This window comes from Tenrec ecaudatus, chromosome 9 (genome assembly GCF_050624435.1).
Source record: "Tenrec ecaudatus isolate mTenEca1 chromosome 9, mTenEca1.hap1, whole genome shotgun sequence".
In the NCBI taxonomy this organism is placed as follows: domain Eukaryota; kingdom Metazoa; phylum Chordata; class Mammalia; order Afrosoricida; family Tenrecidae; genus Tenrec; species Tenrec ecaudatus.
The window spans coordinates 51,549,335-51,570,712 of NC_134538.1; the positions used below are offsets into that span (position 1 = coordinate 51,549,335).

The 21,378-nt window shown below is 52.9% G+C and overlaps 1 protein-coding gene across 2 annotated transcripts in view; it reads right to left on the reverse strand.

Annotated features, from left to right (window-relative positions):
- ARNT2 (aryl hydrocarbon receptor nuclear translocator 2) overlaps positions 1–21,378 on the reverse strand; it is a 227,260-nt gene that overhangs the window by 8,517 nt on the left and 197,365 nt on the right. For both annotated transcript variants that reach the window (XM_075558077.1, XM_075558076.1), the window contains exons 15-17: positions 16,166–16,265; positions 13,630–13,768; positions 12,862–13,027 (exon numbers count right to left, since the gene is read on the reverse strand). In XM_075558077.1, coding sequence (XP_075414192.1) covers positions 12,862–13,027; positions 13,630–13,768; positions 16,166–16,265 — 405 coding nt within the window. The remainder of the gene's footprint in view (positions 1–12,861; positions 13,028–13,629; positions 13,769–16,165; positions 16,266–21,378) is intronic.

Consider the following 21,378-nt stretch of genomic DNA (forward strand, 5'->3'; position numbering starts at 1 on the left):
CTCTCTGTCCTTGAGTCGTTGGCTGAAGCCAGACACGGCAATTTACAAGGTCTTTATAAGATGAGTGTGTGATTTCTCTCTTCTACTCAGTGCATCTTGGAATCAGTTTGTTGGGGGAGGGAAGGCTTTCGGAGTGGGGGAGACCCAGGGGGGAGGTGGAGGAGCAAGTAATTTCCTGTTAGAATCAGCAAATTAATTTATAAACGAGAGTGCCTTTGCTTTTGTCTACAACTTAGAAAGAATACTGAATGGAATTTTTTTGAGGAGGAGGTGGGTGCTCTGAATGGAATTTTTACCTTCACATGGTTAGTTTATCTTAAGGTACAACGTCAATAGCGGGACATGTTTTCCCTCCCGCTTGTTTCAGGCCATTCAAAACCATTTTGGAGGCAGTGGGCTCTCGGTCCAGGAGCCCTGGTGGCGCGGCGGGTAAAGTGTTGGGCTGTTAACTGCACAGCTGGCTGTTCAAACCCATCCACAGCTCCATGGGAGAAAGAAGAGGTGGTCTGCTCCCTTGCAAGATTTAGCGTCTCAGAAAACTGACTAGGGCGGTTCTGAGCCAGAATGGGCTCGACGGAAGTGGGTTTGGCTTTGGGGCTCTCTGTGTATCTCTGGATGGTGAGACCGCCCTCGTCAACAGCCACGTTTTCCATGGGAACCTCCTCTGACCTGACGGAGCTTTAACCTGCGTTAAAGCAGCTGAGGGATTTAGATGGCGAGCACTAGGTTACACGTACACACACGTGCACACATACACACACAGACGCACGATACATATTGCTGGGAGCATAAGATGCTTTTAAGAAAATAAGTGCAGTTGTTAGCTGCAGTCAAGTTGTCCCCAACTCATGATGGCTGCCTGTGTTACCGAGCAAGCAGCCTGGCCCACAGGGTGTTCCTGGCTGTAATCTTCACAGACATTTCAACCACTGCCAGCAAGTTGATTCCGACGCCCAGTGAGCCTGTGGGACAGAGCAGGGCTGCGCCTGTGGCTTTCTGAGATTCTGAATCTTCCGGGGCGCAGACAGCCTCACCTTGCTCCCGCGGGGCTGAGCTGGTGGTTGGCAGCTCAATGCACAGTCCACCACCAGGGCATGTGAACTGTGGCGCTGCTGGGGAATACCGAAACTACTATGGGCTGCCAGAAGAGAAAAAGAGCAAAGATCTGTTTTGGAAGAAGTACAGCCAGAATGAGTCCTAGATATGAGGGCGGTGAGACTTGGTCTCATGTCCTTTGGACGTGTTGTCAGGAGAGACCAGTCCCTGGAGAAGGACATCACGTTGGGTAACGTAGAGGGGCAGCAAAAATGAGGGAGACCATTCATGAGGTGCATTGACACAACAGCTCAAGCCTAGGATGGTGCACGACTGGGCAGTGGTTCATTCTGTTAAACTGACTCAACAGTACCTAACAACGACGACAACATCAACCACCAGAACAAAAGCAGTTTGCCAGGCCTTTCCTTTGCGCAGCTGCTGCATTGGTTAAAACTTCCACCCCACCCAGAATTCGCCCCACCCCCATCATCGAAGGGAATACCATAGAAAATGAAATTTGATCGGCTGGTGTGGGAAAGGAACTGACCCACCACACCACACCCAGAAGGAAGCTGAAGCAAAGGAAGGAGGAAGAACGGAGCCGAGCACACCTGGGCCACCAAGCTCAGAGGACGATAGCCCGGCTCAGAGGGTCCAATGTACAGAGAGGATCATAGAGCTGGCCCCACGGCGAGATGCGACATCCTGCACTGACCCATGGCCCTACACGGGACAGCATTTGAGACACCGTGGGGATGTGCGACTGAGCTGACCCCGCCACACTGAGGCAAACACTGGGGGCGTGCAATGGAGCAGCGGGGGAAGCAGAGCAAAAGAGATCCCGAGGGAGTATAAAGGATGGACTTTGGGTCAGGATGTGGCACCCCATCAGACTCATCCGGAAAACACTCCTAAAGGCCAACAAACAGACCTTGAACTACTAGCATTTTTTTCATTTTTTCTTTTTTTGCTGTCTTTTTGTTTTGTCTTTTCTTTTCTACCTTGTAAATTTTGTATGTTAGTGGCTTTTTTGCCCATCACAGTGTCAGTGTTGCTGCTGTCGAAGCCATGTTCTTATGTGCCACTTGGGCGCTGTCAAAGCCATCTGCATTTGTCTGCACATATTGCTATATCAGCAGGTCCACCTAGAAAAGATAGGCTGGACAAACAATGAGAGAAGAAAATAATGGGACCAACGGTCCAGGAGGGACATAAGAGTGTGGGAGGTAGGGGAAGGGAGGAGGTGTTGGCCAACACAGGAACAAGGGAACAATGAGTGGTTCAAAACCAGAGGAGGGAGGGGAGGGGAGGACTGGTAGGGAGTGAGCAAGGGCAAGGTAACTGAGAGGAATTATTGAAACCAGAATGAAGGCGGAACATGGTAGTGGGACAGGAGCAAAGCGTAAGGAAATAGAGGAAAAGAGTAGGAGGCAAAGGGCAGACAGAGAAGCCAAAATACGGACATGTACATATGTAAATATATTTATGATTATGGAGAAATAGACCTATGTGCATATATTTATAGGTTCAGTAGTAGGGTAGCAGGTGGACATTGGGCCTCCTCGCGCACACTCCCTCAATACAATAGCACCTTGCTCAGCTAAACAGTCATTCCATGATGCCCACCTTCCCAACATGATCGCTGAAGACAGACGTGTGCATAAGCAAACGTGGTGAAGAAAGCTGATGGTGCCCGGCTATCAAAAAGATATAGCATCTGGGGTCTTAAAGACTTGAAGGCAAACAAGTGGCCATCTAGCTCGGAAGCAACAAAGCCCACAGAGAAGAAGCACACAGCCTAAGTGAATACAAGGTGTTGAACGGACCAGGTAGCAGACACCAAGGAACAAAAAACATCATTGTGTGATCACCTTCTTCACATAAACGCTGAAGACGAAAGTGTGCATAAGTAAGTGTGGTGAAGAAGGCTGATGGTGCCCGGCTATTGAGAGCTATAACGTCTGGGGACTTAAAAGCTTGAAAGTAAACAAGCGGCATCTAGCCCAGAAGCAACAAAGCCCTCATGGAAGCAGCACACCAACATGTGTGTTCATGAAGGGCCAAGGAGACCAGGTTTCAAACAACAAAGGCAGGGGGGTGGGTGGGAGAAATCACATCACCATGAATGAGGGGAGTGCGTGATAGGGACCCAATGCCCATCTGTAGACAGCTGGACATCCCTTGCAGAGGGGTAGTGGGGAGGAGATGAGTCACTCAGGGTTCAGTGTAGCAACAATGAAACTTAAAACCTTCCTCTAGTTCTTGAACGCTTCCTACCCCCACTTATCATGATCCCAATTCTGTCTTGCGGACTTGGTTAGACCAGTAGGGATCTGGAAACACGGGGAATCTAGGACAGATGAACCCCTCAGGACCAGCAGTGAGAGTGGCAATACCGGGAGGGAAGGGGGTATAGAAAGGGAGAACTAATCTCAGCGATCTATGTGTAACCTCCCCTCTGGGGGATGGGTAACGGGAAGGTGGGTGAGGGGAGATGCCGGGCAGTGTAACATAAAATAATAATTTATAAACTATTAAGTGTTCATGGGGGAGGGGGGAGCAGGGAAGGAGGAGGAGGGGGGAAAAAGGAAAATGAGCTGATTCCAGGAACCCAAGTGGAAGACAAATTTTGAGAATGATGAGGGCAACGAATATATAAGGGTGCTTTACTCAATTGATGCATGTATGGATTGTGATAAGAGTTGTATGAGCCCCAATAAAAATATTTATTAAAAAAACAAAAAAAAAACCCAACTTCCAACCCCTAGGTCACAGCCAGTTGCAAACGGCTTGGGCCACCCCGGCTCCTTAAAAACAAATAAACACAAACAAATCCATGGCCACTGAGTTGCTGCCAACTCATAGTGACCCTGTATGTGGTTTCTGAGAGGCTAAATCTTTATGGGAGTAGACAGCCTCATCCTTTTCTCTTGGAGCAGCTCAGGGGCTTGAACTATGGACCTTGAGGTTATAGCAGCCCTATGCCTAACCCACAGTGCCAAAGAGACTCCTCCTGTAATGCTTCTTTATTGGTGCTTTTCAACTTTTGCGTGATGACAACAACCATTGGCAAAGAGTTCTATGAAATCACTGAAGGGCACGTTTCTTACAGGACAAAACCCCAACCCCAACCAACCACTGCCTGCGAGTAGGTGCCAATGGTGCAGGCTTCCAAGGCTGTCCGTCTTGATGGGGGCAGAGCTCCATCGCTCTCTGGAGAAGCGGCTCTGCCATCCTGTGGTTAGCAGTCCAAACGAACAAGAGGAATTTAAATCTCTTTTGCACATGGAATCTACTGTAAAAAAATCACATATATATAATTTAATCTGAAATGTCCTTTTTCTAATACTCTTGCATGAGATTCCAAGGACCAGGAAGACATCTTTCTGGGATCATGACTATTGGCCTGATTTGGAAATCAAACGTCTTGAGCTTTTGCCGAGCGTGAAAGACGGACCTGGTTTGTAACTGTGGTAAAACGTGCGTGCGGCAGGCAGCCCCAGCGGGAATGAGAGGGAATTCACACTGCACAGTTGGTCGCCTGCCCCGCCCGGATCCCGGAGCAGTGGAGCAGCAGCCCAGCTCAGCTGGAGGGAGGGAGAGTGAACACAGTTCCCACAGGAGGTTCAAGGATGGGCAAGGCAGACAAGTGACCAGCCCTCACTTCCTGGAGGGGGGTGGTGTCTGCCATCCAGGAGACCTCAGACTTCCTCCAAGATCTTGTTTCAACAAAAACTTCCTGCTGTGTTTTGTGCAGCGGGACTCAATTCTCTCCACCCTTCCTTCTTGGGAGCTATCTCATCTCTCCTTCTCCTTGCCACCCAAACTCAGAAGCTACCTGTAGAAGAAGCACTCCCTCTCCCTCCTCCACCCTTCCTCGCCCTCTGCAACCACTCCACAGCCAAGTCCATTCATGACAAGTCCGATCCCACAGCATCCCAAGAGGCATTCTGTTCATCTTTCCGGTTGGCGGGTGAGTCCACTCAGAGGTGGGAAAAAGGGCTCTGTGGAACTGCTTTAGACAAACCAGCATAGAAAATCCCATGGCGCACAATTCTGCTCTGGCACACACTGGGTTATCATGAATTGGAAGTGACACTATTTTTTTCTAATAAAAGAGGTAAGCATAGCACAATAGGCGCTGGTAGTACAATGATAATGCTCAGGTCCCAATGGTAAGGTTGGTGGTTCGAATCCGCCCAGTGGCTCCACGGGTGAAAGGCTCTGTAAAGATTACAGCCAAGGGAACTCCCTCTGTCACCTGGGTCCCTATCGGCTGAACCAGAGTTGAGAGCCTCCAACAAGTAGAGCTCGAAAGAACGCTCTGGCTTACTGGAAGTGAAGAGGGCTTGAAGCACTTCCTGATGAAGACCAAAGCCTAGGGGGGGTCAGGATGACTACACCCCCATGTAAAGAAAACAAAAATCCTCATAGTGAGACGGCGATAAGCAAAGACAAGATGGAAGTTGGCCAGCATTTCATTTTACTCAAGCAATGCCCACTGAAGCAGCAGCCAAGAAATCAAAGGACATCGCATCGGGCAAACCTGCTGCAAAAGGACCTCTTTAAGGTGTCAAAGGCAAAGGTGCCACTTTGAAGGATAAGGTGTGCTTGAGCCCAGCCATGGCCTTTTCAATCGCCTCACATGTGTGTGAACGGGGGCGACAACGACTAAGGAGGAGGGTCGGAGAAGAGTGGGTCTGTGCGAATGACAGTGTTAGTGAAGAACAGTGACCAGACCATGGAGCCCAGCTGGCGCAGTGGTTCTGAGTTGGGCTGTGATCCACACGGTTGGCAGTTCAAAAGCACTAGCAGTTCCGAGGGAGAAAGATGGGGCTTTCTACTCCTGCCAACAGTTACTGTCTGGGAAACTCATGGGGAGGGGGTCATTGTGAGTCAGCATTGGCTTGATGGTCGGGAGTGAGATGGACTGACTGAAGAATGAACAGACCTAACAGATCCTTCGAAGTGAGGGGGTGAGACTTGGTCTCACATGTTTGGACATGGTATCAAGAGGGGTCAGCCCCTGGAGAAGAATGTCATGCTTCGGAAAGCAGAGGGACAGTAAAGAAGAGGAGGTCCTTCAAAGACATGAAACGACACAGGGGCATCAACAATTGCTCAAGAGTAACGATCACCATGAGGGTGATGCAGGATCGGGCAGTGCGTCCACTTGTACCCTGGGTCACTCTCTACTGGAACCGACTCCGGAGCACCTGACAACAGTGAGAACAACAGACTTCCGTCCAGTACTTTCCTTGTAAGTTTGAAATATATGGGGAAGGTCTGACAGGCATCCTGAATACTAGACACACAGAGACTGGTGGTGGTGGGGGGTGGATCAATCATCTGGATTACTTTGAGAATCAAACCCCAAAACCAAAGTCATGTCCTCCCACAACGGCCTGTGCTTCCTGCCTCCGAGCTCTTCACGAGCCTCCCCTTTCCCTCACTCACAGTGTGGCTCACCCAGCCGACCCGGCACACCGCTCCCAGGCTGGCACACAGTGACAAGGACACTGCATTAGGAAATGAATGCACCAAGCCCTTCAGCGGCAGAGCACCTGGGTGGAAGTCTTGGCTCTGGCGTGAAAATGAAATGAGAGGGGCTAGTTTCTGGATATTTCTGAACCTTAGTTTTCTGATCTGGGGCGGGGGGTGGTGGTGGGGGTGGTGGTGGTAGGTACCTAGTGGAGTCATCTCGTATAGTCACAGTGAAGAGCTGGCCTGAAGCAGTGCATGGGAGCCACCTAGCCAGTGATCCACGAACATGAATTCCTGTCCCCCTGCCTGAATCTGCTCACGCTGCTCTCAATGCCAGGTCCGGGTGGTACAGCAGTGTCGGACTGAGAGCTGCAAGATCGGCGCTCAACACCACCAGCCGCTCCGAGGGAGAAAGATGGGTGACCCCAGAGAGTGACAGCCTCGGACACAGGGGCAGCTCTACCCTGTCCCACAGGGGCCCTCTGGGGAAAAAGAAGTCACTGGGCAATTGGCTCTATCAGAACTCTAATGCAGGAAATATAGGCAATCGCAAAGGGACATGAGAGTGGGTCCTGATCCAGACAGGAGTTTTCCTACGGAAGTTACCCATCAAGTGACCACCCGGTGGATGAGGTCACTGGGATGGGAGAGCTAAGGGGAAAATCCTTGGTTCAGGCTCAGCTATAGGCTTGCCCCTCCCCTCTGACTAAATGCTGAATGGCCACTGGAATGTACCCTCTTGTGGGACACTGTGGTTCCTTAGCCCAAATCGTGGCTCTGGCTGATCTGCATGGCAGAGAAACGGCGAGCAGGGGCTGCAGGTGGGGCATCCTCAAGATGGACCCATAGGCATCTTTGTGAACAAGACCCTATAGTCCCCATCACTCTGGTGATTGGCCTTATCGATCCAAAAGCCTTATCCAAAAGGTGTGGGTACAGACTTGGTGGGTCTTGGTGGGCACTCTGGACTGGGTTCCAGTCTTGCCGTATCGCTTTTGATCTTTTGGATTTCTCCTCGAGGGCCAGGCTGCTGCACCTGCGGCTGGCTGAGCCGACCACCTGCCAGCCGGGTGTTCAATGGATTGTGTTTAGCTGCTACTCCCTGGGCCGGTCAGGTGGGCCTTGTGACGACAGATCCGAATCCAGAGGAGCTTGGGGACCTACAGTGTCAGAGGCAGGGGTGTGTCACCTTCTAATTGTTATTGGCGCTCCGTGGTATGATATGTTGACTCTTGCTAAATAATATTTTCTTTCCCTCCTGAGAGTCCACGGAATCCAAAACTTCCCGGTGCTCAGCGGGCCCGTGTAATTGCGTTCTGTCTCAGTGGTTCTCGGCTGAGAGTGATTTTTGCTCCTGGGGGACATCTAGATGGGCAGAGATAGTTCTGCCTCTGATGCGAGAGCTGGAGGAGCGTGACTGGCGTGTGATGGGGAGATGCTGCTAAACCCCTTACAAAGCAAAAGGAGCCCTCTCCCCAACAAAGAAGTACCTAGAGAGACAACAGTGCTGCCCTTGAGAAACTGCCAAATAAAGTAAACAAACACACAAAAACAAACCCACCCCAAAGGCAGGCCAGTTTCTTGCCCTCACCGCCACAAGTTAAGAATGTCACCTCCTAACACTAATGACCCATACTCCAGGATGTGGGGCTAAGATTTCATCTTTTCAGGCAGTAACTAGTAGGGGTGGACAAGGGCCTAGGAGTCCTCACATTTGCTGGCAAGCTGACGCCGGGCTTAATCTGGGGCGCAGGATTTGGTGCAGGGAATGGGGTGGTCAGCAGCCCAACGGGTCACCCACTAAGCGGCCAGGGCTCTTTACTGAAATACTAGGTTTGGGAGAAGAAAATTTAAAGCACCATGGACTGCCAAATCTGTCTCAGAACAAGTACGGCCAGAGAGCTCCTTAGAGGCAAGGATGGCGGGACTTTGTCTTAGATACTTTGGACATGGTGTCGGGGGGACTAGTCCCTGGAGGAGGACGTGACGCTTGGCAAAGTGAACAAGAGGAAGGGCCTCTACGAGCCGGACTGCCACCGTGGCTGCCACAGCGGGCTCAAGCACAGGAGCAGCGGTACGGCTGGGGCAGGACCAGGCAGTGTCTCACTGGGTCGGAAGCGACTGGATGGTGCCTAGCAACAGCAGAAGCAGCAGCAACAACAGCAACAACAACAATAACAACAACAGCAGCCGGTTTTGTCCACCGAGAGCACTGGAGGGAAACTGCGAGCCATGGCCTGAGGTGGGGTTTCCCTCCCTGGTCTGGTTGCTTTTGGTTTGTTTGTTGCCTCTCTGATAATGCGCCTCTCCACCACGCCCAGGGCTCCTGGCAGAAGGAAGCTGGCTGCACACTGGCTCCGGCTGCCGGCCTGCTCCAGAAACTTCTTGTCCACCTGGTGGGTGGTTCCTGGGGACAACCCGAGGCCCATCTGCCCCTGCTAGTGAATTTCTCTGCCTTCTATCTACCCGGATGCTTCTACAGACCAGCTCCTGGTCAGCCCCCTCACCCTGCACCCCTGAGGCAGCCACCTTCTCCAGCCAGGTCTGCTCTCAGCCCCGTGGAGGTGGGCTCTCCTTCCCCACGTTGTCAGCGCCTTCCTTGTCGACTTTCTTTCAGCCTGGGAGGGGCAGCTGTTCCCCGAAGGCCTGCCTTCCTCAGGTGTCCCATCACCACTTTTTGGTGGTTAAAAACGAAATGTTCTGGGGCGTCACACGTGAAAGCGCTGGATTTTCGGACTGGGACCTGAACCTAACTGAAGTTGTAACTGAGACTGGAAACACACACACACACACACACACACACACACACACACACACACACACCACCCCACCCCTACCTCTGGTAGTACAGCCCACCCACCCCCAGCTTTGGGGGGGGGGAACTCTGAGTCACAGTGGCCCTGCAGGATGGGGAGCATGGCCCGAGGGCCCTTCAGGGCTGCGATCTTTCTTGGAAGCAGATGGTCACACCTGCTGCTGCATTCAAACCACCAATCTCTCGGTTTGTTGTCAAGCGCTTAACCACTGCGCCACCAGGGCTCCTCAATGACAGTTAAGATAACTTGGTGGGTCTGAAATGCGAAGGAAAGGGAGGCGGAGAAGGAAGAAGAAGAGGAAGAGGAGGAGAATGGAGAAGGAGAACCGACTCCTGGAAGTTTACAGAACTAACTCGGCATGCGGTGCACAGAAGGGGGCAGTGGGCCAGGCAGGCCCGTTTTCTCCGGAAACGCATGGACAGCTGAGCTCCACACAGCGATCCCAGGAGTCCAGTGGGGCTGAGACACTCTTCAGAAGGGCCATGGTAGGCTTGCTGACATTGCCTGTCGCCCCCCCAGGCCGTCCTTGGGTGATCGTCACCGGCGTGCTCGGGAGCCCCTCCAGCACTGCGACCTGCCCCTGGCAGCAGGGAGGAAGAGGCTGGGATCCACTTCACTGGCTCTCTGCAGGCAGGTGCCTGGCAGATGACAGGGGCTGTGGGTGCTGCCCGCTTGTGAAGCTCTGAGGCCCACCTGCAGGCTGCCCACTCCGAACTGCCATATAGCCTGTGGCAAACGTGGGGGAGCACTGCCTGTTGTGTGACCTGCCTTACGTCTCTTTATGAAGGGACCTGGCCATTCAGGGAGACGGCTCTGATGCCTTCTTCACCTACCCACTCTCATCCACGCTCTTCCCGGCACCCCTGTCCACTGTGCGACCCCTGCAGTGATAAAGAGCCCTTCATGTCCTCGTCAGACTCAGTCGCCTTCTTCCCTTGTTCCTGGAGCTGAGCGGGAGCCCTGGTGATGTCGTCGTAACGTGTCGGATGCTAACTGCCAGGTCAGCACTTTGAAGCTACCTGCCGCTTCGCAGGAGAAAGATGAGGCTTTCGACTCCTGTCAAGAGTTACAGTGTCGGAAACCCAGAGGGCAGCTCTCCCCACCTGTAGGGTCGCCACGAGTCAGAACTGGCTTGGGGGCAGTGAGGTTTGGGTTTGAGCGGAGCTGGGCCTCCCAGGAGGGATCCACCTCCTTGAAGGCCTTGCGGGGCGGGGAGTGGGGGGAGTCTGTTTGCTTCCCATTCCACTGACATCCCGGTCAGGCGTCCTGGCACCGGCCTGCCTTCCAGTTGGCCTCCAGACCACGCTGACCCCCACCCTGATGTCACCGTCCACACCGGGAGCTGTCCCCCAGCAGTCTCATCATCGATGACCCCAGCTTCCCGCTGCCTCACGGTTCTCTCCACATCTGGGCTCCCTCCTCTCTTGGGCCCCCTCAACTTCCTGCTGCGGCACTCATCAGCTGCTCACGACATTACTGCTGTCTGGCTTCCAACACCCGGCCTGCATCCTGTTCCCCTGCAGCGCTTCCTTCAGCCAAGGTTCCCGGTGATTTCCTGACGGTGAGGTCACTGGATGCGTCTTGGCCCGTACTTTATGTTACGTACTGTGTCTTCCATGAGCCTATTGGAGGGGTGCCAGCTGCTTTCTTCGCACTAATGTAAATCGAGGGACGGATGCCGAGACCTCCGGTTCTGGTGCAATTCTAAGATTCCCCTGGTCACAGGGTCAGGAGTTGATGAGCCAGTGGCAGAGGAGGGTGACGGGCTCGCATGCTTGGAAAAGCACGCTGCTAGGGAGTGCACCGTGGCCCCCACTGGCATGATTACGCCACTTCTCAGCTCTGAGGCCCCAGGTAAGCGCTCCGATAACCTCTTTGTGCCTTGGTTTAGGAGCTCCAGGGGTGCAGGGGTTAAAATGTGGCTGATGATCAAAATGTTGGCTGTCCGCTCCACGGCAGAAAGATGTCGTAGTCTGCCCGGTCAAGTCCTACAGCCTTGGAAACCGACCTCTGTCCTCCCGGGCCGCTGTCGGTTGGAATCCATTGCAGGTTAGTAGGCCTGAGTTCATTGGTACTTTAGTAGTTTATTTAGGACCCTTGGTGGCATAGGTTGGACAGCCATTCAAAACCAGCGGCAGCTCCATGAGGGAAAGGTGAGGCCTTCTGTCCCCGCACGAGGTGCAGCTCAGAAACCCACAGGGGCAGTTCGACTCTGTCCTGCAGGGTCATAGGAGTCGAATGGCCTCGGAGGCAGTGGGTCTGGGTTTTAGGTTACGTGTCGATAATGGGAATGATATCGGTTCATGTCTCATAGAGCATTGGCTGAATTCACATGTGTAAAAAAACATGTTAGCATATGGTGAGCACTCAGGGAAGTTAGCTGCTGTTGCTGTTATTATGAATGTTATTATTACTCTCTGAAGGTGAGATACTTTGAAATAACTGTAAAAGGAGCTGCCCAGCCTCTGGACACCGCGGTGTGACCTTGGCCCAGCCATCAGAGTAGTGCAGGGCCCTCAGGCCAGGGTTCTGTGCTGCTTGGGCCCCGTGTCCATTTATACTTCAGGGCTGGCATCTGCTATTGGAGACTGGACACATGGTGAACTGGACCCCAAGAATGTGGGCGGGGTGAGGAGGTGGCCATGGGCTGAGAACACCAGGTCATTGGCTAGGAACATGGCACCGTGTTTTTTAATACGATGACCGACAGATGGCTCAAAGGGAACCTTCTAAGTTGCTCGTTGGCAATTCAGATGTCTGGGTTTGGCTTCCCTTTGACTGATGGGCTTTGCCCAGAAATGGGCCAGGAACCACTCTAGGGGGTGCCGCCCATGCCAGTCCCGTGAGGAAATGGGCACCATTGTGGGCGTCTCATCAATGCCACAGGCCCTTGTTTTGTTTGTCCCTCCCGACCTGCCCCGGGATCCTGGCCGGGGGAGGTTATGCTGCGAGTTCCTTAGGCACACGGGGTGTAAGCGATGGCAAGAGCTCTTGGGAGATGGGGTGTGGGGTGGGGAGGGGGGCCACGAACCCTTTATGACTTGACGTTTGTTAACCACGCCAAGCCAGGCATTCTTCACTGGGAGTGCATTCCTCGTGAGTGAGAGAACTCCACCATGTTTTCTGTGCACAGCCTGCCATCTCTTCAGTTATTTCCTAGTCTCTTTGAAACAAAACTTCAAGGTTTTTTTTTTAATTGGGCCAGGAGAGTGGCCAGGGAGAGGTCGGGAAGTCCTTGTCAGCTGCCATAAAGGGTTAACAAAACCACCTTTAGAATCCCATTGGAGCACAAGGATGTAGCCCCAGTGCCTTTAAGGTCAGGCCACAAAAGCAAGGATGAAGCATACAGGCTCTGAGGAGGACCCCAGCTGCTGGGTAGCCAGTGGGCACAGGGGCTGTGGATGGCCTGCCGGCCTCGTGCAGGGTCTCGGGGAGCTAAGGGCTGCGCCCCGACTCCGGCTGTACAGAAAGCTTTCTGCCCTGGCTGCTTCTCCAGGACTCCTGTCCTTCACCCCCTACTCACCGAACCCTGGCGTCCTGTTGGCCAGGCTGGAGTAGGCGTTCCCGCTGGGTGAGGAGGTAGCAGGGCTGGAGAGGGGACTGTAGGAGGATGGGTCGGCCGGGTAGGTGTGGCTTGTCCCAATCGCAAACGGGGATGACTGAGTCTTGCTGGACTGAGATGGAATTTGCTAAACCCAGGAAAAATCAAACAGATAGAAGCATCATCAATGTCACTGCTTCAGCAGAGACAAAAGGCAGTGGCTGGTGACTGTCGGGGCCAACACTGACTCCCCGGGGGCCTCTTGGCCGGCTGATTGCAGGCATTGTGTTATGTGACTGTAGGACAGGTTTGGTTGGAGAAACCCAGTCTGGGGACAGGTTTCCATGGCCAACGAGGCCCTGGCACCATAAATACCAAGAATGCCTTCAACCAATCAGCATTCATCCTCCCAGGGGCTTGCAGAGCATTCGGTTCTCCTGTACTCCTGGGCCAGAGTGACAGGGACCTAACTGAATGGAGGGTCTTGCTGCAAACCTGGCCCCTCAAGCTTGTTCCCCAGAATGCTGGGGTCACATGTGGTAAGACCATTAGGGACCCAGTTCTCAAGGACCTTTAGGTTAGCCAGTGCTCCTGAGCACCTAGCTGTGGGTCGGGGAGGTCAGCTCCACCTCGGAGCACCAGCCTGTCCTGGGAGCTGAGACCCAGAGCAAACACATCCTGGTAGCTATGTCCAGTTGGGAGAGAAAGGCTGCTAGGCCCCAGGGGCAGCGTCCTCTGAAATGCTCATACCTGCCCGGGAAAGGGTGGACGGCTCCCTGTCCATGCCACCTGACTCTGGTTTAGCTGCCGGGAGATCTGGGACATGTTCTGGCCGGTCGATGAGGAGGACTGAATATCATTCACCCCAGGCACGTGGACCACTGAGGAGCTGGAAGACAAGAAAACACTTTCACCTGAGGACTGCCCTGCCTTGGATGTGCTCACGGGGACAGCCTCTCACCCGGGCCACCTTACTGCCTTCTCTGTCCCTGGCGCAGCACCCATTCCTAGAGAAAAGGCCATCATGAGGTGAACCACAGAGCCACACAGCCTGTGTTCTCCCTCTGCCACCCCAAGGGGTCCTGTGCCCCTCTCTTCCTAATTCAGCCTCAGCCCTCCCTGGTACTCTCTCTAAGTCAAGGCCCCATCCTACCCTCTGGTCTCCTTTGCTCTCAACAGAGGGCTGATCTCCCAAGAAGATGGAACGTTCTTAGACTAAGCATCATGTGTGTGGGTTAACTCGCTGCTCTGGGGGTGCCTGGGAGGCTGAAGGATTCCGGAATAGGATACAGGCTTCCCGGGAGTCTGTTTTGCACAGAAATCAAAGCTGCAAACAGAAACCTGCTGGGGTGGCCTAGTCCTGCTGCCCAGCACATGCTCTGTGGCTCTCCGCCCCCCTTCCCCTCAGTTCATCTTCAATCTCATCCAATGAAGCTTTTACAAGGTACCTGCTACATGGCTTCACAGGCCCGTTCACAGGCTCAGTCCCTGACCATTGTCTGCATCCCTGGGCAGATCTAGCGGGAAAAGTTCCTGGCTCTATCAGTTAGGAAAAGGGGCTTGGAAGAGTTGGAGGGAAAGTGAGGTGAAAGGATTATGGAATTTCTCCACGACCTTTTGGAAGCCCCTCATACAGTGAGCCCACTGCAGATCAGGAGGTGGGAGGACTCAGCATTGTTCAGGCCCTTCCTCCTGCCTCCCTGGGACTAGCTCAGGGTACAGGGCAGGGCAGAGGGGGCCCATGAGCGAACCGAGAGGGTTTGGAATAAGGCTTGCCACAGGAAGCTTTGGGTAGAGGTGGGCTTTCACAGAAAGGCATCGATAAGAGGTGTAGGTCCAGTTTTAGGAACTGGGTTGTAATCTTGTCTTTCTGGGCTATCTGATCCCTGCTTGCACAGGGAGGATACACTGCAAAGCAACCACTGCAGAATGAGTTCAGTTGCTTATGCACAGGGAAGCCTTATTCCATCTTCTTCCAATCAGTTCTGCACTTTACTTGAGTGGATGAAATGAGGGAGTGATTTCCGATGGTAATTTCTGATTTCTGTTTCCTGCACTGCCCTACCACCTGCCTCCACGGCACTGGAAAGGTCCAGCTGTCACCTTGTTGGCTGATGGCCTCCTGGCTGAATGAAAGGCAGGGCTTCTGATGGCCAATGTTAGGACCTTATGCCCAGAATTCCCATGAGCCTCTGGGCTCTAGCTGCCAGTCTTAGTATAAAGGTCAAGGCAGCAGACCACCTGTGACCATGCAGGAAACCAAAGTTGTTCACCTCAAACCATTCCCTACCCCCAAAGCAGCTAAGGTCCTTTAGATATAAAGGACATTCCGTCTATTCCCAAGCTTAAGGCCCCATCCACCCACCTATCCACCTACCAAGCCATCTATCCATCCATCCATCCACCTATCCATCCATCCATCCACCTACCCATCCACCCACCCATCCACCAACCCATTTACCCATCCATCTCCCCATCAATCTATCCATCCATCCATCCACCCATCCTCCTACCCACATACCCATCCATCCAACCCATAGACTAACATTGTAAGCATTTCCAGCTGCTACACCCTCACCCCTTCCTCCCCCCTGCCCTACCACAACAAGCCAACACTTCCTTCTCTCACTGCCCTCCACCCCACTCTTGTTTCTATGACAGCAGCCTGGTGAACTCAGGTTCTTCCCTCACAGCACCCTCTCACCACCGCCAACATGACTTCCCTACAGGAGGCACTTCTTCAAGACACTCTTCTGAGAAACCATCAGTGACACAGTCCACACGCCATGGCCTGGCACACAGGCCCCCAATCTCATCCTCTGCTTCTACCATATGTGGACCTCCATCCTACCTACCCCTGTGGACAACACACAGCTCTGTAGAATTTTTAAGCCTCCACTGATCCTCAGGGGGTCTGGCCTGGGATAATGTCAGGCTGCCTATTGCCCTGGAGCGACCCTCCAGACTGAGACCCCAACCCAACAGGCCAAGCTGTCCACTCTCCACTTGTCAGGTCTCTGCAGCTCTGCCCCATCTGGGTCATGACTAGAGGCCAGTTCCCTGGCCTGTCACACAGACACCTCTACAGAACACAGCCACTGACACTACGCATTGACGGCAACCCAGCCAAGTCTCCCAGAGCAAATGCAGAGCCGGTGAGGTCGGCCTGGTCCAGGCCCATGGGCACTGACCACTCTGTCAGCTGGCTTGCAAGTCCAGAGCAGGGCTCTGAGACCAGGCTCTGCCTGGTGAGGAGGCCCCCTCCCCAACTCTCGCCAGCACCTACCTGAAGGCCTTCCCAGAGTGTCCGGGAGGGAATGGGCTTCCCTGGGAGTAGATCTGCTGGGTGCCAGCTGCAGAAGCCGAACTCATGATCTTCTTCTCCGCTAGGAAAACCAGGGCACGAGTGACAGTGAGGGCTCCCCACCCCCTGAGGAGAGCTTCAGCGCCCGCCCCCCACCCCAAGCCCTGTCCCCGAGGGCCCGCTCTGCCCACACCACCGCATACTCAGCTTCTCTAGACTTGCCTGACCCCTCAGAGCATCAGGCTGCTGTGTCCTCAGGAAGCCATCCCTATTAAAAAACCTGTCATTCACGTGTTCTTAGGAAACCTGGTTGCTTAGTGATTATGCATTGGGCTGGTAACCAAAAGATGAGCAGTTCGAAATCACCAGTCACTCCTTGGGGAAAAGACCAGGCTTTCTACTCCTGTAAAGAGCTCAGTCTGTTCTACAGGGTCACCCTGAGTGCGAATTGGCTCGATGTCTGACAGTGAGCTTGGTTGGAGCTTGTTCTGGGCTGCGTGGAGCAGGCCTCTCTGACTCAAGCCTCTCTGACTATACATAATGGGACCGAATGTTGCCTGGCCCTGTCTACCCCGAGTCTGAACCCTGCTTCTGCCATCCCTCCCAACTGCATGGCTTTGGGCATGTCATATAACCCTGCCGTAGCTTCCTCCGGAGCCCTGGAGGTGTTAGTGATCACACATCAAACTTCTAACTCTACGGTGAGCAGTTTGAAATCACCAGCCCGCTGAGGGTGAAAGACTGGGTGTTCTACTCCCATAGAGAGTTACCGTCTCGGAACTCACTGGGGCAGGTCTGCCCTGTCCTAGAGGCTCTGTGAGTCGGCATCGACGCGATGGCAGTGAGGTTTTGAGTTGTAGGCTCCTCTACTGGAAGGTGGAGATAATAGGTAATCGTGGAAACTAAGCACGTGAACCTAAGTGAATAGTGCTTACGAAGAGCAGACAGTGTGACTAGTACTGTCACACCGGTGAATACAGAAGCACCGCTTAGCTAAAGCCATCAGCCAGTCAGGGAGAGCCACGAGGCTGTATCCGAGCCTGGTGGTCCCCATTGCTCCAGAACTACCAGAGCCCTGCTTGTCCTCCCCCCATAGGTGCTGCCGTGGGCCCCCCAGACCTCCGTTCCCTGGCCTTCCGTAAGGGATGCTTTGAGAGATGGAACCTCTCAGGCAGCTGGAGACCCCCAACCCCATGCTAGGATGTGTCACGATGGATGCTGTCTGCCACCACAAAACGCTAGCTCAGCTGTCTCGCTGCAGAAGGCAGCTGGAGCCGTGGGCTGGAGTCCGGTGGAGCTGTGAAGACTTGACATGAGGAAGAAGGGAGCTTTGTGTGGCGTCCTGAGACACCGGGACTGGACATCGACAGGCACAGATGAGTGGACAGCAGAGAGGCAGTGCCACACCGGGAGCTCTCACTGCATCTTGAACCTGTGGTGCCTCCGTCCGTCTGAAGGGAGCATCGGGGGTGCAGTGCCAAGGCACTGGGCGAGGAGCTGCCAGGTCGGTGGTTGGAAGGCACCAGCCATTCTTCTGGAGAAAGCAGCGGCAGCCCGCTTCTGCAATGACTGCCACCAATGGGGCACTTCAGACTCCGTAAGGTCGCTAGGAGTTGGAATAGACTCAAGGGCATTTTTTTCTCTCAAGGCTATGTGGAAGGAAGCCTGGGTGCAGTGGTGACATGCTCAGCTCTTGACTGCCAGACGGGCAGTTTGAGGCCACCAGCGAGCCACTCTCTGGGCGAGAAGGCTCCATGGTCTGCTCCCACAGAGGGCCAGCCTTGGAAACGCGGTGAGCAGCCAAGTGCACTGACTATTGCTTTCAACACCTGGGCACTTCTAATTCCTACCCCACTTTGACTCGTGGTGGCTCTAGAGACAGAGGAGAACGGATTCGGGTCTCCCAGTGGTCACCACCTTGCAGCTTCCAGGTGGGCTCAGACAGTCCACCTGTTGGTTCTCAGTGGAGGGTTTAACCCCTGCACCTCCAGGACTCCTTTGACTTTGATGTACACCCCCTGAATCCTCCACATCCAATGAGAGCCTTGAGTAAGAGAAATTACGTTATGCTGAGACAGACTCCACATTTCACCTCATTCCTGGCTTGGCAGTGGTTGGGTGGGGGCGGGGAAGGGGCAGGGAGAGCAGGGAGCTTGGCTAAGGAGACTTGTGGTTAGCAACTCCGGGGCCAATCACTACATCACCAAGGTTCTTTCGGGACAATATCAAACCCGAGAAATCAGCAGAACAACTAACAGTGCATGTCCCCCTGATGAGAAGAAGGGCCAGCCATCGCGTGGCTGTCGTTGGGGGCTGTGGGGTCCTTTCTGGCTGTTAGCAACTCTTCAGAGAACAGAGCGAAACCCTGCCTGGTCCAGCACCAGCCTCTCAAGTGTGGCACCCACTGGGCCAACAATCTACCTGGTCAGGGCCTTCTCTCTTTTTTCACTGTCCCTCCTCTTTACCCAGCGTGATGTAGAAGGGCATCATGTCATCACCTGATGGGGTGAGCTAATTAAATGTGTTAATACTATAGCCTGAGAATGATTCTAAACTGTCCACATGGGCTTTGGCAGAAAAAAGGTTCCCTGTCCCCGCTCTACAGTGGCAAGGATAAAACAATAGAGAAGAGACATTTCTATGTGTTTACTAGCCCCCACACCGCCCCCAACTCCAAAAACGTGCTGAATCTCTGCCCGATTGATTTCAGATCTGAGAGTCTGGTTTTAACTTCTTTTTTATAGGGTTTGTATCTTCCAATCACTTTGATATCAACCCTCGAGGTCAGTGGCTGTGGTTTCACCGCCGCCGCCTTCGCCCCCTCTCCCCTCCATTCTTACGCTCTGCGCTGTAAGTCATTTTGCAGCCAGGCGTCCTCTTTCTGCGAGGGATTCCTTCCCGAAGTGAACTCAGACAGCACAGTTGCCGAGCCCGGGCCTCGCTGAGGACGCCTATCCTTTGTCCACGCACACAGAGACAGCTTGGCTGGTGGAAAGGCGTCATCTCAAGTATTTCCCTCCAGAGTCTCAGGTCAACGACTGACCCACCCCAACTTCTAGCGCACAGCATCATGGAGAGATCCAATTGAAGATTTTGCTTCACGGCGCTAATGTGTTTTTTAAAACTAAGCTCGAGGTATTGGCAGGATTTTAAAATTTATGGTTAATTCCCTAGATTTTTTAAAAGAAACTATTATAGCCTCCATGCCTAGTGTGGATAGACATGGGTCCTGATGGCCACTGAGCTCTTGGACAGGTAGAAGGTCCCAGGTTTGCATCCGGGGCACATCCATGTAACTGACCTTTTCAATTCACTCACGTGAATTTTCACTATGTTATATCTGCTTAGTGCTGACTCCGCTTTGTCAGCAGGCCCCCTCTCTGCGACCCCTGGGTATTCACTCTCAGGAATGTAACGGGGTCTCCCTGAGAAGGCACATGGGAGACTTCTCAAACGCCCCTCCTCTTTGTCTTTAAGCACTCCTGTTCAGGGTGTGAGGGGCGATACTGGGAGGTTGGGTTGGAAAGAGGGAACCGATTACAAGGATCTACAAGTGACCTCCTCCCTGGGGGACGGACAACAGAAAAGGGGTGAAGGGAGATGTCGGACAGGGCAAGATATGACAAAATAATAATTTATAAATTATCAAGGGCTCATGAGAGGGGAAAAAAAGAGGACCCGATGCAAAGGGCTTAAGTGGAGAGCAAATGCTTTGAAAATGATAAAGGCAATGAATGTAGAGATGTGCTTTACACAATTGATGTATGTATATGTATGGATTGTGATAAGAGTTGTATGAGCCCCTAATAAAATGTTTTAAAAAACAAAACAAAACACTCCTGTTCAAAGCAGGAGCTTTGCCCTTAGACTCATCCCTCTTTTATGTCTCTCATCTGTCCACTATCTTTTTACTTTCTTTCTTATTTCTCATCTTGATGGGACGAGGTTTATGTCCATACCATGTTGGGGTCTTTGGTCAAGTTTTTTTGGGTTTGACAGAAGGAGAAACCTTGTTGGTATGCTATTGTTTCCTTTCAGTGGGTGAAAAACTCTTATTTCTCAGTAAAAGTCAAAGAAATACTGACCAGGCTGGTTGTGTTCATGGGGTACACTGGGTGGGAGGCGGCAAATGAAACTAAGCGCGGGGAGCTTCCCCTATTGTGCGGAAGGTCTATCGTCTGCTTGCGTGGTGCTGGCTGCCAGACCGTGGCCTAGGCTGGTGGTTCCTACCCGCAATGGGTTGAATTCCAGTAGCATCCCTTGCTTCTCAGCATCTGTTCATGGTCACGTGGGGGCGAAGGCTGGGGTCCCTCCTCATCAGCTGGCATCAGGAAGATTGGGGTTTTCTCCTCCTAACTGTCCAAAGGTCTGCCAGCCTCCCCTCAGGCTCTAGTCCATAGCCTGTCCCTCTAGCCGCTGGGGTTCCACAACATCTTCCACGCAGCCTCTCATGAGCCAACTGGTTCCGACCCTTAAGTGACCCTGCCTACAGGGCACTTTGCAGGCCCTCTCTGACCCCATGGAAATGCTCTCTTTTTCTGAAGTTTGGAAACCTCACGCTTTGATCATGTGTGTGGAGATCTAAGCAGGAGGCTCACGGGCTCCATGAGTGGCCTAATCAGGACTCAGTCTCTCTAACAGAGACTCTGGCAGCAGCAATGACCACGTGACCGTAAAGGAGGGCTCGGGTGGATAAGGGGCCTCTCTATAATGGGACACCATGCAGGCAGGGAACACGATTCAGATTGTGTAGTGATCTAGGGATACCCTCCGAAAAAACCGTTGAACGAAGGAAAAGAAACACCAGCGACCAGACAGTGTGTGCTCAGTTGTATATGGAGGAAAAAAATGGGTGCAGAAAACCTCACAGAAGGCAGAAGTGATATACCGGATCATTTTTCATTTCTCTTCATTCTTGCCATTTGATGACAGTTTTGTTTTAAAATATGGTCCTCTCTCTGTTATAGCTTGAGTTTTTTTGCTTTCTAAACCAGAACCATGTTTCTAGCCTAATAAAATGCATGAAGAGGTAGTTTATCCCAGTCCCTTAAGTTAACCACAAGGTCAGCAGTTTGAGAGCAGCAGCTGCTTTGTGGGAGAAAGGTGAGCTTTTTGTTCTATTTCCATCAATACGAGTCTTGGGAACCCACAGGAGCAGTTGCACCTGGCCTAGAGGGTCATGATGAGTGGGTGTG